At 39.4% G+C, this 15,616-nt stretch overlaps 1 protein-coding gene and 1 long non-coding RNA gene across 2 annotated transcripts; one reads left to right on the top strand and one right to left on the bottom strand.

Moving 5' to 3' along the window:
• Positions 1 to 1,159: 1,159 nt before the first annotated feature.
• COMMD3 (COMM domain containing 3) lies at positions 1,160 to 5,094 on the bottom strand. The gene is made up of 8 exons (XM_042945084.1): positions 4,905 to 5,094; positions 3,457 to 3,568; positions 3,298 to 3,361; positions 3,175 to 3,209; positions 2,751 to 2,811; positions 2,603 to 2,659; positions 2,450 to 2,509; positions 1,160 to 1,525 (listed from the first exon to the last, which is right to left on the bottom strand). Exons 1-8 carry the CDS (start codon positions 5,041 to 5,043, stop codon positions 1,466 to 1,468), a joined length of 588 nt encoding a protein of 195 aa, XP_042801018.1. The 5' UTR covers positions 5,044 to 5,094; the 3' UTR covers positions 1,160 to 1,465.
• An 831-nt stretch (positions 5,095 to 5,925) lies between these two features.
• LOC122225507 lies at positions 5,926 to 13,678 on the top strand. Its single transcript, XR_006205215.1, has 4 exons — positions 5,926 to 5,997; positions 9,115 to 9,297; positions 11,858 to 12,026; positions 13,618 to 13,678. It is a non-coding gene; the product is annotated as an uncharacterized LOC122225507 (long non-coding RNA).
• Positions 13,679 to 15,616: the final 1,938 nt, after the last annotated feature.

Below are 15,616 nucleotides of genomic sequence, written 5' to 3'. Positions count from 1 at the left end.
TCCCCATTGTCTCGCCCCGATCTCTGCCTTTAATACTACGATTATTATTTCATAGTTGCTGTGGGGGGAGGAGGGCGAGTGGGGGGCGCCCTGTGTGTGCGTGCGGAGAGGCGGGGGGAGGGGAGGAAGGATGAGGAGGGGGGAGGGGAGGGTGGAAAAAAAAAAAATGCACCGCTGAAGGCAGAGTGGAAACTGACACCGGCTCCAAAATGGCTCAGAGTCCGCCCGCCCCCTCCCCCCGCCGCCCCCCCACCGGGTCACGTGCTCCCCTCATTCCTTAAGGGCGGCCTGGGAATTAGTGTCGGTGTAGTCGGGCCCGCGGCCGCCCCCTCCCCTCCGAGCGGCGCGACCCGGCCCCCTCCCCCTCGCTCAGCGCGGCGGCGGCGGCGGCGGCGGCGCTGGCGCGGCTGCGGAGACATTTCTCCACAGCGCCACACGCGCCACCCTGCTCCCGGCGCGGGCATCGCTTCGGCCCCGCACGCAGCTCGGCTCACCCCACCCCCTTCCCCCCCGCCCCCCTCCCCCCGTTATTTCTTTCTTTCTGCCGCCCGCCTCCACCCGCGGCGCACACGTCCACTGGCTCCCGCCAAGGAAAGCGCCGGGCCACCTCCCCCGGCCCGGCCCCGCCAGCCCAACGGGCTGCGGCCCAGACTCCGGCGCCGCGGCGCGGAACCTGCGCCCGAGTTGGGCTCGCGGAAACAACAGCGCCCGCCCCTGTCTTCCCGCGGCCGCGCCGGCCCCCTTCCCCGCCCGCCGGCGGCCGAGGCGGGGCGCGCGCGCGGGCAGCGGCTCGCTCCGGCCAGGGGCTCCGCGCGGGGGCTGGCCGGGCCGGGCCTCGGGAGCCCCGCGGGCGAGGGTCCGGCTGCGGGCCAGCCCCCCCCCCGCCCCCCCCCCCCCCCCCGCTCCCGCTCCCGCTCCCGCTCCCGCTCCCGCCCCGGCTCAGGTAACGGGACCGGCCGGCTCCCGCCGCGGGGCGACCACGTCCGCTCCCCAAGTCCCGAAACGGGGTCTTCCACAAACCCCGGACATCGCATCCTTTCCCACTGTGTTTAACTTTAATCCAGAGAAAAGGCGATCGTTAAAAGTTAACGCTAATCGTATGTATGTCTTCAAAGTAATAATTAACACAAACTCAAATCCAAACAAACTCTCACCACTCTTTTTGTGGGAACAACTTATTTATTCAGAGTGTAATACTGTCTACTTCCTTTTGTAAGACTTGAAAAAGACCAAGTGGGATCAATGTACAGTTTATGCTAAAGATGTCTGAAATAGGCAGAATTTCCCTCAACTCTTTTACACGTGTAAAAAAGTGTCAAAATTGACGAGCGGCATAAATCCAAAAGGCAACGGTTTTTTTTCTACTTAAGAGAAGGGCATCCAGCTCGCACAAACGGTGGTTCGGTCGACGACAAGGCGTTCCTGGTCTTCCTCGACACCCGGGCGGATCGTTAACTTTCCCAAGTTACAACTGAGTTGCTCTTTCCAGACTTTTCGAAGCATCTTTAAGTTTCCCCACCAAGTCCTAAAAGACGTTTATAATGCCACGTTTTTAGGATAACACACAAGGCAGAAGTATCCAAGTTTGAGAAAGATGCAAGAAAAAAAGTCGGGGCACTTTCTAAACGAGTTTAAAATTCACGAGGGTTTTAACCTTTGGCAAGCCACTATCGATCAAAAGAAGGTTCCCCTCTGAAATAGCTCATCTTCAAATGGGCCACTCTCCCCTCTGATTTGAAATACAATTTCTAACCGAATCCTCTTAACAGGCAAGATAGGTCAGAACTAAATTTCTCCAGTTACCTAACAAAAATTACGCTGTATTCACACTTTCTGAGAAAGTTTAAAGTTTGATTAATGGTTGCATTAAAACAATTCCACAGGAGATGCCTTTTGAAAAATTCAAAATTCATCAAAATTTCAAGTAATGCTCTTCATTGTTTTAAGTGGTAAGAAATAAATTCGTTACCATGTCCAGTAATCAACGTAGTTTTGAATTTTTCCAGTCTTACATTGGCAATATGAAAGAGTTTTAGAACTTTATGTATACTTCCTCTTTATAAAAAGTCATTTAAAACCATTTAAAAATTGTTTGAAAGTTTAATTTCTGAAAGTAAAGAAGACATTTTCAAAGACATGCCCTTAATTTTGCTTTGTCTTCTTGGATCAAACTAATCACAATAGAAGGACTTCACACTCAACACTACAATTCAGAAATTTATCTTAATCAGAGGGAACAGCAAATATAAACCAATTCTGTTAGTAATGTCTTAATTTCAAAAGTGAAGCCTACTTTAAAATACTGCTTTTGAAGCCCTTTCCCATTAAATCCTTCACCAACCTTCACTGTCTCCTGACAGATGGTTAGTTTTTCTTTTGAACTTTCCATAAGCATAATTCTCAAACATCTATGAACAAACAGGCATATTCACAGATCCTAATACTGTACCTGTAATTGTTCCATGTTGCAACTAAAACTAATCTCTGGGTGGGATCGGGAATCAGTGTTCTATGGAAGAAAAAAAAACGCTGTTTATGTAAATCAAGCACATTTTAAATTTCATTACACATTTAAATTTTAGACAAGGCATAGTGTAAATACCTCTACATTTAAGGTCACCAAATATGCAGGTCTGTACATCTTATGAAGTTGATTGGTCTAAAAGAGCACAACACATACACTTCAGTCTTTTTTTTTTTTTTTTTTAAGTTCCTTAAATCCCCCCAGAAAACAGTTTGTTCAACTTTACCTTTATCTGATATTCCAAACGCCAAGAAACATCAGTTATATGAGGAAGAGATCTGCCTATACTAAAAAATACAATGATAATTTTGTACATAATATCTACAGAAAGACTTTGGGTATTTCTCTCTACCAAGAATGGTGTCTACCTCCCCACCTCACACATACACAATTTCAATCTCCTCTGAATTCAAAAATTGTTAAACCTCATTTTCAAGTTCTGAAGAGTAAAAGAGCATTGAAAAAATTCTCTCAATAAACTTTACCTTTAAAAAAACATTAGCTTAACTTCAATTGTTTCACTTGCCCTTTGGCCCCTTTTCTTTTGGTCAAGATCCCTGTCTTTTTGCCCTGTTTTGTTTCACACCAGACTCTCCATTCATACCTGCAAGTGAAAAGTGGCTCAGCTTGACACCTTATACAGTACCTACCTTCCCAGTAGGATTTCTAGGGAATTCTTATTATTCTGGAGGGGGAAAGAAAGAAAGAAAACACATCTTTGCAAAGAGAAGAAAAATAGTAACTATTAATTTAAAAAACTTTAAATAAGTAACCTGATATTCCGTGCAAAACAGTTCTATTCGCTCTCTATCAAATTTACAGTCTTCTAGATAAGTGCTAGAGGGGGGGAGAAAAGCCAAAGTTTAAAAAGTGAAATTGGAGTCTTAAAGATACTATTTGAAAACAAATGGATATTTAAATAAATCCTGTACCTTAGAGTTGACTTGTCAGCTCTTTGCTTTCCTGCCTCCAGTATGTAAGTTGCAGCTGCTGTGTGACAATGTTTTAAAACCACAGGGTCGATATGTTTCAAGTCTGGGTGATCTAAAATAAATTAATTGCTAGTGATGGCTGTGATAATAAATTCTTTATAGTCATGTTTCTAAAATGGGTATTTTAATTTGGGTAAAAATCCCCTTTAACAAGATAACAAAAAGAATTCAACTCTAAAGACTGGCAATTATAAGTAAATGAGATGAACAACAAGGTCAATGGAAAACAATAATGAGCATACATCAATAATTCTGTTACCGGTCTCAATTGCCTTCTTTTATTTTGCCTTACTTTTTCACTGTGTGTGTGTTTTTTTTTTTTTTACAACTGTACAACCCCAAAGGAAAAAAAAATAACTAAAAAGTGGTCAATACAACGCTGGATGCAGCATATTCAGAGGAAAATAAGAAGACAAATATTTTACATGGTGTAAACTTAAGAATGAATAAACTGTCCCTCTAAAATGGATTAGTTTTAGGATAACTGGCTCCAAGGACATTCATACATCAAGAGCGGGACACGGGTTCAGAATATAAAATACAATTTTCAAAATATTTTCCGATTTTGACAGCTATCCTTTTTTTTTTTTTTGAGATTAACCCAGGTGGTGGTTACTATTTTCGTTTAAAGAACTTCCACTTTCATACTTTTTGTACAAGGGTTTAGATCATGAAACTACAGAAAAAACAAAATTTGAATTGTTGGGATATTTATATTTAAGAAAATTATCTAAAAGCGATGTCTTAAAATACGCTTTCAATCCATACAGACACGGCACTCGCAATCACTGACCGGACCACTTGAAAGAGACTCGTCTCCTGGTAACTGGTGCGGAACAAAACATTATGCACCATATTTTAAAGTTCTAGGCGTGGGACCTGTGCAAAACATACTTAACTGGGGTGTTGCAGTGATCACAGGGGCTTGAGGTATTCTCTAGATTGGAAAATGTCAACACTATGTGACCTAGTAATTCTTTGGAAACAGAGCCTTTAAAACCTTTGCCAGCCTAGCACTGAACGCTTGAATTGCAGGGAGCTACCCTGATGAAGTCCAAGTGTCAACTAGCCTTTGCCTCAGACCAGGCTGCAAACCTTAGATGTTTAGGCCACAAACAAGACTCGAACACGGGCTTTACAAAGGAACAAAGAGACTGGGAGGAGAAATCAGACCAGAAACGTGTAGCCGGCTGTGTGCAGGTGCCAACTGGGGACAGAACAATGGTCAGGGTCCGCTCCGGGTTCACATCCCCACACTCCGTCCGGAGCGAAGGGCAAAGCCCGGAGACTTCCTCTTCCCGGGGTTTTCCCCCTCTCGCTCGGTCTCGCTCCTCTTCTCCCAGCGCCCCTCCACCCAGGCCGATGTAGCTCAGAGCCGAGCGGCTTACCTAACACGGCCTCGTCCGCCTGGGCGTCCAGCAGGCTCTGGAAAGCCGCCCGGAGGAGAAGCGTGAAGGCGTTGGAGTCGAAGGAGCCAGGATCGGCCAGCATCTGGAAGCCTTTCTGCACATACTCCGAGAGCTCCATTGTGAGCGCGCCGTGACCTTCGACACGCGCACCACGTGACACGCGCCGCGCGCTCAGCTGATGCGGCCGCGCGCGCACGCGGCTCCGGGCGGCGGCGCGGGCGGCGGGCCTCCCAGCCCGGGGCCTCCCCGGCCGCCTCCCCGGCTCGCGCCTCGGCCAGCGCGCCTCGCCGCCCACCGTCCGTCGCCCGCCGCCCCTGCCGTTCCCGGCGCCGTGGCTTCCGTCCAGCCCTTCCTTCTGGGCCAGCCGCGAGAGCTGCCGCGCCTCAGGGAGAGGGGCGGCCCCGGGCGCTTTGTGGACGCGCTCGGTGCTTTCTCTTCCCCTCGGTGCTCACCTAGGTCTGTCACCAGCTCCTGCGGGGCTCCGCCGGAGCGTTCCTGGAAAGACCCCCTGGGGGGGAGTGGAGGGAGAGGTGGGGATTCCGGCCCCCCCCCCCCCCCCCCCCCCACCCCCCGAAAACTACGCCTCCCTTGCTCCTCGCTCAGCGCGAAAGCCTGCGGGAAGCTCCCATTTAGAGCAACTGGTTGTGTTTTTTTTCTGGTTTGGGGGGGGGGGTCGGTTTGTACTCAAACAGCTTAACCTCCCAGCGTTGCCCTTTTGTGAGTGAGGCTGTAGACCTCAAGTTACATAATTCTTGTTTATTTTTCCTTTTTCATTGTCAGTCCTGGAATATGGCAGTGGATTCCTTCCTGCGTGTGTGTGTGTCTGTGTGTACACATATGTTCATGCGTACAGTGCGCGTGTGGTCTTACTGTACTTCCATAATTGAGGGCTTCATAAATTATCCGCAAACATTTGACAGAATCATTGGAATTGTATATGCCGCTGCAAATAACGACCCTTCCCCCCCCCAAAGCAAACGGACACAAGTTTTGTGCTGCTGTGCTTATGACATCTCTGTGGTTTTAATGAAAGAGTCTTCACATATCAGGCAGTTCTCTTAATAAAATACAGGTAGGACTGGCAAGGGTTTTATTAGAAGTGATTCCTGGCTCAGCTATCCATAACTTAAAAAACTCAAATATTGTACAAAGTTTTCAACTTTGCCTTTGTGTTTCGACGGAGTTGGAGAACAAAAATGATTCTTTGGGGGGGGAAATAAGAAGCAAAGTAGATTACGCATTTTTGATCACAAGAATTTAAAAAGAAAAGTTAAAAAGCAAGTTCTTTATGGTGGAGGGAGGGGGGCGGGGATAAGGAGCAGGAAAGGTGTTTTAGCCTCCAGGAGCGATTATTGGAAACAGACTCCAGGTGAGACACTTCTGTGGGAATAATTTAGTGCTTATTTTGGGGGGAGAAAAGTTTCTAATAAATATAATCAACATTTAAACTTACAGCAATACGTAGAAAGCACCTGGTTTCACAACAGGACACAAATGGAATAATTTAGCATCAGTTGAAAATTTTCCAGGTATCTGATTTACATAGGGGATACTTTACAGGGCAGAGTTGTGTAAGTGTTAATATTAACAACACCCGAGATCATTACATTTATTACATGTGTATTTTATGACCTTGTATAACACTGATTGTTAATATTCTAATAGAATTTGAGTTGATTATTGTAATCATACTCAGTGTAGTGTCAAAAAGAAAGCGTTAATGCCTGACTGTAGATTTTTAAATGTTATTTTAAAAGAGGAAAATACATACAATAAATGGTTGTGAATTTGAGAGTATAAAAGTTAGGAAATTCACAGGGATTGTTTCCAAAATAGCTGTCATGTTACTCTTATACCTATATGATTACTTTCTCTTACAAGGCATTTGTCCTCTTTTGCCTAGATATACTTGTGTTAGGCCCAAGTGATGAGTACATTTACGGCTCACACAAAAATTTTAATTATATGTTTTTTGATACTAGAAAAGCTGAATTTTTCTACCATAGGTATATTTATTTCAACTTCCTTTGAAGGAAGCACAGGATTAAGAATTTGTTTAAATGTACATAGAATATGTATGTTCTTGGCAAGTAAGCCATTGAAATACACCGAAGTGTGAACATTAGAAAGCATGATTGTACAGATACAGACTCTATTGTTTGCAGCAATAAAATCAATGCATTTTATAGTGTTAGAAAAACTATGATGAACACATTCTGAAAGTGTAAAAAAACCCAAAAATTTTTGCTTTGATTACTGCAAAGAGCATTGGAGCTTTCACTGGACTTGAAAAAATTCTGCAGGCTCAAAGCCAACAGACTGAACTGTGCCTCAAAGTGCTTTTTAAATAACAATTATGTGCAGCTGAGAATAACAAAATAAATACTCAAAAATCTTAATTTAATAATGGATTTTTCCTTCTAAATCACAAATATTAAGAAAGACACTGCTGATAAATTTTTCTTTTGAGAATTTAGAGATTATTCAAAGAATTAGAAAGTATCATTTAAAACAGTGTTTTAGAGTATTTTAAAATACATTGTATCCTTTGGGCTGTTAATTTTTTTTTTTTTTTTTTTTTTTTTTTTTTTTTAAGAAACCAATTTAATATTGGCCTCTGCATTCTGACTACAATTAAAATGTGCTGGGGTGTTTACAAGATCTGTGTGGTCAGCTTTTCTCAAAGGCCTCATTGGTACATTTGTTAGTTTCATGAAACAAAATATTTTCTAGCATTCTTTTTTTTTTCTAGATTGTATAAGGGCTGTTGCTTTTATGCAAAGAAAGTTGAAAGGAAGTATTCCTTTAGAATGAAAAGTTTAGTGATGGTCCAGGGGGAGTGAAAACAGCCAATATGCCAAAGTACTCAAGAGAAACCAGAAATGTTAACTATGTGTTCGAGTGAGATTCTATTTTATCTTTGCCCATGGCATACCTGCTTATTTTCTAGAGAGAAGGACGTTAAAAACCCTTAACAATTACCTATAGACAAGAGACCATCTCTCTGCCCCCAACACTCATTCTTTGATGGTTAGTGATTGTAAAACCTTGAGATACCTATTAATCAAAATAGGATTTGTTATTTTAAAGTTATTTTAACCAAAAATGGAGAGTAGACAGAAATATTTAACTGAGTTATACATGGCATTTGAGAGGATAGGTCAAAATTATTTCAATGAGGTTTATAAAATCTATATGCATTCTCTTATTAAATATCTTAACTTGGTAAGACATAGATTGGGACTTGGAATTTGAATGGTCAAGTTTTTGTACATTCATGATCACAGAGTTCAGTGATTTCAAACTGAGTCTTATGGAACATATGTTGTCAAAAGACCACACTGAAAATTCACAGGGGGCGACAAAACTTTTATTTTCAAATTAAACATCTAATCCAATCCCTAACAAATTTATAAATAATTGTTGCTACAACAATTAATGTAGACAAATATAACTTTTTCCCTCCCTCACATCATACAGTCTATCATATATATATATATGGACTTTTAGATAAAACTCAAATTCATTTCAATAGAATTAGTGCCTTAATATGTGAAGGAAAGTGAAATGCCACTCACATTAAAGACACTGGGACCAGTCGTACAGTGCCCATGCTTACTTATGGTTTTGCATGAATGTGTTGGATTTTTTTCCTCCAAAACTTCTATTCAAAATATTTAAGTAGTACAATTCCTATTTAAGCAATATTTTCATCATTTAGTATCATTTTGAAATATTTATTTTTCAGATAGTTGTATCAGGAAAATATCAAATATAAATCCTCAAAATGTGATATAATAATAGGCAAACTTAAATATTTTAAGCCTAAGTTTTAACAGGTTAAATTATTACACTAGTAAGAAATGAAGTTTCTTGAAAAGATAAAGCATTTCTTGAAGTTAAGAAACTTATAATTTTGTTAAACTTCGCAAACAGGGAATTCTATAGCCAAGATACTGTGAAAAAGGGAGAATATTCTTGAATTTCTGAAATGAAATTTGCAAACTATCATCAAGATTTCCACACCACGATTTTGTTAGCTACTTGAGTCAGAACAAGATAACTCTGTAACATTAAAGGAATGTACACAAGAATCAAATGATAATTTTTAATATCAAATCTTTGTATCTAACCAGTCTATTATTTTGAAAAAAATGTTATGCTCACTAGAAAAACCATGTCTTTCTAGGGCTCCTTTAAGAAGTTTGAGCCTTTATTCTGAAGCAAAGCACTAATGTGTCATGGAAACATCTGAGTCGTACTGACTAAAATTGTGGTCTTCAGCTAGGAAGGACTGAGGAATTGATTTTTTTTTTTTTTAAGGAAAATAAATACAGTTGGCCAAGAGATGAAGGCAACTTTTAATTTAAAGGTAAGACAATTAGAAAGAAACAAAGAAATCATACTCAATATTACATTTAAAGAACAGATTGAATTGTGTGTCTTAGAATTCTCTAATAGACAAATAAAAACTAACAACTTACCTTTAAATTCAGTAAGTGATTTCAATGATTACAATTTGCTTATCTTTTGTATGGATTAAGACAGGCAAGTTTACTCCTTACATCACATAATTTATATCTACTTCACCACTGAAGTGATATGAAAATTGGGAGCTGGTGAATCATCCAAAAAATTCTGTCAAATAGACGATTTAGATAATAAGCACAGTTTGCCAATCAACAGCAGGTTGGGCTTTTTTCCCTCTACTTTGATTATAAAGATCACCACTTTAATTTCCTAGTTCATTGATCTGGTTTCAGCCAGAATGACCCATGGCTTAGCTATAAGAGAATGAAAATGAAGGAGGGACATGTTGAAAGAAGTTCACTTTGATGAATATATCTAATTAATTATTTCCTATGTATATAGTCTGTTCTTTAAATTGTTAGTACATTTTTAAAGAGAGAGAGATTGAATGTTTTCAGAAGGAAAGAAGGGGGGAAAAAAGGAAGGTAAGAGAAAAAAGAGGAAGGAAGGAAAATTTTTCCCTTCATGAAAAGAAATATCATGGAAAGCTTATTTACTGTTTATTTTCTCTGTCATAGTCCATTACAGCAAGATTGTCTTAGCTACACTGAATTCAACTGAGCCTCACAGTAATGCTCAGAATTACTGTGCCCAGAACTTAATCAGTTTCAAGATATCCTATATTTAGACTACAACAACAGAGAATATCTAATAGATTCCCTTTCTTTTTGGTTCTGGTTTTGGGATCTATTCTAATAGTATTTTCTCATACTTCAGAAATTGATGTTTGGACCAGTTCCATGAATTCTGAGCACACACACACACACACACACACACACACACACAAAGGAACAAGAAGGACTACTTTATGGAATATTACTGTTTAAAGCCAATAGTTTTTGGTTTTTTTTTTAATGTTTACTTTTGAGAAGGGGGGAGGAGCAGAGAGAAAGGAGGACAGAGGATCCCAAGCGGGCTCTGTGCAAACAGCAGAGAGCCTGATGTGAGGCTGGAACCCACAAACTGTGAGATCAGGACCTGAGCCGAAATGAGTCCGTCCGACGTTTAACCAACTGAGCCACCCAGGTGCCCTTAAAGCCAGTAATTTTTTTTAAAGTTTGTGTTTTAAGGGGCGCCTGGGTGGCTCAGTTGGTTAACCATCTGACTCCCGAATTTTGCTCAGGTCATGATCTTGTGGTTCATGAGTTTGAGCCCCACATCAGGCTCTGAGCTGGCAGCTTGAAGCCTGCTTGGTATTCTGTCTTCCTTTCTTTCTGCCCCTGCCGGCTTGTGTATGCTCTCTTGTGCATGCTCTCTCTCTCTCTCTCTCTCAAAAATAAGTAAATAAACATTTTTAAAAAGTTTGTATTTTAAGAGCATGTTTTTTACATATCTAATTTTGAAACTTAAGTAATGTACAAGTATCCATATTTATTTGTGTAAAGGAGCATAATTTCAAAAACAAAAATTATCATCACTTACCAAACAAATCACTTCAGAACCAGTTATGTATATCAGAATGCACGATCTGAATTAAATGCACTAAAAACGCTAAAAAAAAATATAGAAAATGTGTTTTTAATTCACTTAAATTAAGCATTTAAACCAGAACTAATATTTTAAAAGAGCTCACCTGGGCAAAGAAAGGCCTAGTAAAAGTGTTTTAATATTTTTGAAATACATACAATATTTTAAACAATACTGGTGAAGAATTTAACATTTTAATTACGGTTGTTTTGAATATGTTATTTTCAAGAGAGTACATATTTTATCTGCCTTGCCAAAACAAAACATAGACTTGAAAACATTTTACACAAAATTCAGTCTAGAAATCCTTTAAAGAAAATCTTAGTAGTATCATTGTCTTCAACACTGTCACGTATTTTTTGCATAGGTAGAAGTATTCAGAAAATAGTTTAAATAGTTTATGCATTACTGATTTTAACACCATGGTAAATGCTCAGAAAGTAATTTTACAGACGACTCTGAAAACAAGTACCTACAAACTAGATGAAACCTTTCCATTCCTCAGTTTTTTCCTCCTTAAGCATTTAATTGTTGTATGAAGTTTAAAACATGAATATAGTTGTTCTTACTCTTGCAAGTGTTATGTTCACAATCACCTTTCTTTTATGTAAGCATCTTATCTGTATTTTATGAGAAGGGACTAGGGGCAAGATTTAAAAAAAATCACTTTAATGTCACAAAATACTAAGAAAATAACAACTAACAGCAGAGTGAAAGGGAGACTTGTATGAACATAGTCAATTCAGTCCATGTAATTAGAAACTTGGACTTGGGTTACTATTATCTGGGTAATTACTCGATTGTTTTTTTAATTTTTTTTTTATTTTTTTTATTTTTTTTATTTTGTGCAAAGGAAACAGGCCTGGATCATTTGGAGCAACAGCATTCTAAGTCAAAATTAATCAGATAATCAGCAATGTTTATTTGGCTTGTAGTGCTCTGTAAATTCCAGACCAAGAAATGAGGAGAAACTCGTAAAGAATAATAGTGTAGATGGAAATACACCGGCAAGTGAGGCCTACGAAGACTCGAAATTTTCATATGCTTTCCTTAAAATTTGAAGGTGACAGAAAATTTTAAATGAGATCCAACTACAATATGTAGGTGAGTAGTTGTGGACATAAATGAAAATCTAAATTTCAGAGGTTTGTGAGATACTTAACTGATGATTAATATGTTCTTAGAAACCTAAAAGCACTTTTAAACTAATACTTCTGAGTTCATTTTAATTTTATTTTGCTTTTATTCTGTTTCCAAAAGTTGCTATGATCAATATTTGTCTATTTGTAGAGACTATGACATTCCATGATGACTAATGTTCAGGTTGAGTCATAATGATAGTCTGTTATATTAAAATCAAGAGCGACTATAGGAAAGTAGTCATTTTGCAAGCAAACATCCTGTCAAGTAATGGCGGGCGGTGGGGGAGTTTAGGTCCTAAAGTAACAGACTTAAATCTTTAGCTAAACCTTAACTATCCTTCCAATGACACAAAAGGCATAAAGACAATCTAATTGTGTTTGTCTTAAGGTTGTTCTTTTAGCTTTCCTTTACTAAAGTTTTAGAAAATAGTACAAAAACATGGTTAGATTTGAACATGATTCCTGAGATGTTTTTCAAAAAACTCTTTACATCGACGGGCGCCTAGGTGGCTCAGTTAAGCATCTGACTCTTGGTTTCAGCTCAGGTCATGATCTCACAGCTCGTGGGTTCGAGCCCCGCATCAGGCTCTGCGCTGACAGCCCCAAGCCTGCTTGGGATTCTCTCTCTCCTTCTCTCTCTCTGCACCTCCCCCACTCATGCTGACTCTGTCTCTCTCAAAATAAATAATTAAAAAAAAAAAAAAGCATTAAAAAAACACCTTTACATTGAAAAGGCATCAGAATGTCAAGCATAGTTTTATATTATGCAAAATTTTAAGTAATCCTCCCAGCTAAATATAATAGAAGAGTAGATAATGCTACATTGTGTATTGCAATAATATTGCACCATTCTCTGAATGAAAATAGTTTTCACTTTCTCTTTTTCCTTAATATATCTGAATAATTATATGAATAGTTATTTAGGAACCACAAGAGTTTAAATGGCAAATTTAAGGGTTAGACTTTATCTCTAGTTTCAAGTGGAATATAAATTTTTAAATGACATACTTGACTAGAATAACAAGATTTTGTGGAAAGGAATATAAAAAAAAATCTTTCGTGGGTATTTATCCAAGAGATGTATTCTATTTTTTAATAGGTAGATTTTCATAACTTTGCTTAAGAAGTTTTTTTTCATCTTAAGATAGGATCGCTATTAAAGTTGTATAAGCACGTTACAATGTCTTAACGTACGAAGAACATGATATTTAAACCTTTATGGTTGTTACTTCTTTACTTATACTTTCCATGATAGGTAGTCAAGAATATTTGTTGAATGAATAAAGGTGGTATGGAGCATGACATCATAGAAAATTGAGCTCGAATCCTTATCCCACCTGCTTCTAGTTCCATGACCTTGGACTTATTTTCTCTAAGTCTCGTTTTCCTCAGATGTACAATGGAAGTGATAATGGCATCTCTTTCATATGGCTCTTGAAAAGCATTCAGAGCCTGGCCTTAGCATGTGCTTAATCCTGCAATTATAACCAAATAATGTAATTCTGTAATTGTTTTGTTTTTACTGGCACAGGTTTTTTTTTTTTTTCATTCAGATTTACAGCTGTTGTGCACATGATATAACCATTTGAGGACCCTAAGTACATAAACCCCTGCTTAGAAAATTAAATAAAAACCTTCTGGGCTGCCTAGCACTTCTTTGCTTTCATGGATTCTTTTTTTTTTTTTAATTTTTTTTTTTTAACATTTATTTATTTTTGAGACAGAGAGAGAGCATGAACAGGGGAGGGTCAGAGAAAGAGGGAGACACAGAATCTGAAACAGGCTCCAGGTTCTGAGCTGTCAGCACAGAGCCCGATGCGGGGCTCGAACCCACTGACCGTGAGATCATGACCTGAGCGGAAGTTGGTCACTCAACTGACTGAGCCACCCAGGCGCTTAACCGACTGAGCCACCCAGGCGCCCCTGCTTTCATGGATTCTAAAGTGAATCTGACAAAGCTCTTTTAATAGCAACAGTCATAAGATACCCTTAAAGACCTTGATGACAATAATCATCTTACCCCTCATCTTTTGACCCCCTCCCTCCCCCACCCCCCCACTCCGACCCCAGGAAATTTCAGAATCCAGACCAGTGTTCATTATGGTCAGGTGACCTGTGAACACCTCCCTCTTAAGAAGGCCTAGGGGGCATTCCCTCTCTTCCTACTGGTTCTTACTCTAGTTTTTATTGAATCATAGCCATTGGTGAGTAGTTCTTTGGAAAGTCTGGGAGAAAAATCAAGATGGCTTCACATTTTCCTCTGGAACACTTCTTATCTAATTTCAAGGAGTTGCCGTCTCATACTCTAGTTAGAGGGAGCCATAACTTGTGATCCTTTGGCTCTGCTTGGAACACCTTCTATAAATGCCACAGGCTTCATAAGGCATTGAGAAGATAAGCACATTTAGAACAATAAGGGAAAAAGAATGCTTACCTGCCGTGGAATGGAGAACACACAATTTGGAATGTGGAGGTTTAACTTCTACAACACCAAAGTACTCAACGATTCAATGAGTTTTGGCAAATTTAGGCAGCCATGCAACCACACCACACTGAAGATACAGAGATTGCCACAACCCTAAGAATTTCCCCTCTTCCCCTTTGTGGTCATTAGCCTTGCCCTACCCCTGATCCCAGGCGACCATTGATTTACTTCGTCACACTATAGTTTTGTCTTTTCTGGAATATCACAAATAGAATAATTCAGTTCGAGTTTATGTGTTTGGCTTCACTTACCAAGTAAAATATTTTTGAGATTCACCTATGTTGATGCATGTATCGGCAGTTCATTCCTTCTTATTGCTGGATAATGTTTCATTGTATGAATATGTCACAGTTTATTTACCCACTCACCACTTGATGGACATTTAGATTGTTTCTAGTTTGGGGAGATTATGAATAATCTAGAGATTATGAATAATATAGAGAATAAAGCCTCTGTAAAGATTTACATGCTGATTTTGTATAGACATATGCTTTTATTTCTCTTGAATAGCTATCAAAGTGCGGAACTGCTGGGTTATATGATACATGGATGTTTAACTTTGTAAGAAGCTGTCAAACTGTTTCCCATCAGAGCTAGGTCCCATTGCGTCATTCCCACTGGCATTGTATGGGAGACTCAGTTGCTTTACGTCCTCTTTCAGTGTGGTGTTGTGAGTTATTTTATTTTATTTCTAATGTTTTTTAAGATTTTGTGTTTTATTCGGTAATCTCTATACCCAATGTGGACTTGAACTTGCAACCCCGAGATCAAGAGTTACATGCTCTACTGACTGAGCCAGCCAGGCGCCCCAGTGTTATGAGTTATTTTAGACATCTTAACAGGTGTGCAGTGGTATGTGATTGTGGTTTTAATTTGCATTTACTTAATGACTAATGATGTTAAGCGTCTTTTCATGTGCCTATTTGCCATCTGTATATCTTTATTAGTGACGTGTGAATTCAAATCTTTTGCCCATTTTCATAGGGTTGTTTGTTTTCTTTTCATTGGGTTTGAGAGTTCTTTATATATTCTGGATACACGTCCTTTATTAGATATGTTTTTGCAAA

Source organism: Panthera leo, chromosome B4 (assembly GCF_018350215.1).
Source record: "Panthera leo isolate Ple1 chromosome B4, P.leo_Ple1_pat1.1, whole genome shotgun sequence".
Classification (NCBI taxonomy): Eukaryota; Metazoa; Chordata; class Mammalia; order Carnivora; family Felidae; genus Panthera; species Panthera leo.
The sequence above is the reverse complement of the archived record's forward strand: the minus strand, read 5'-3'. Positions and strand labels throughout refer to the sequence as shown.

Coding starts and splice junctions, on each gene's coding strand:
- COMMD3 (XM_042945084.1), bottom strand. CDS start 5,043: ATGGAGCTCTCGGAGTATGTGCAGAAAGGCTTCCAGATGCTGGCCGAT. Junction 2,812..3,174: donor CTAGAAATCCTACTGGGAAG/GTAGGTACTGTA, acceptor TGTATTTTTTAG/TATAGGCAGATCTCTTCCTC. Junction 1,526..2,449: donor GCAACATGGAACAATTACAG/GTACAGTATTAG, acceptor AACGTCTTTTAG/GACTTGGTGGGGAAACTTAA.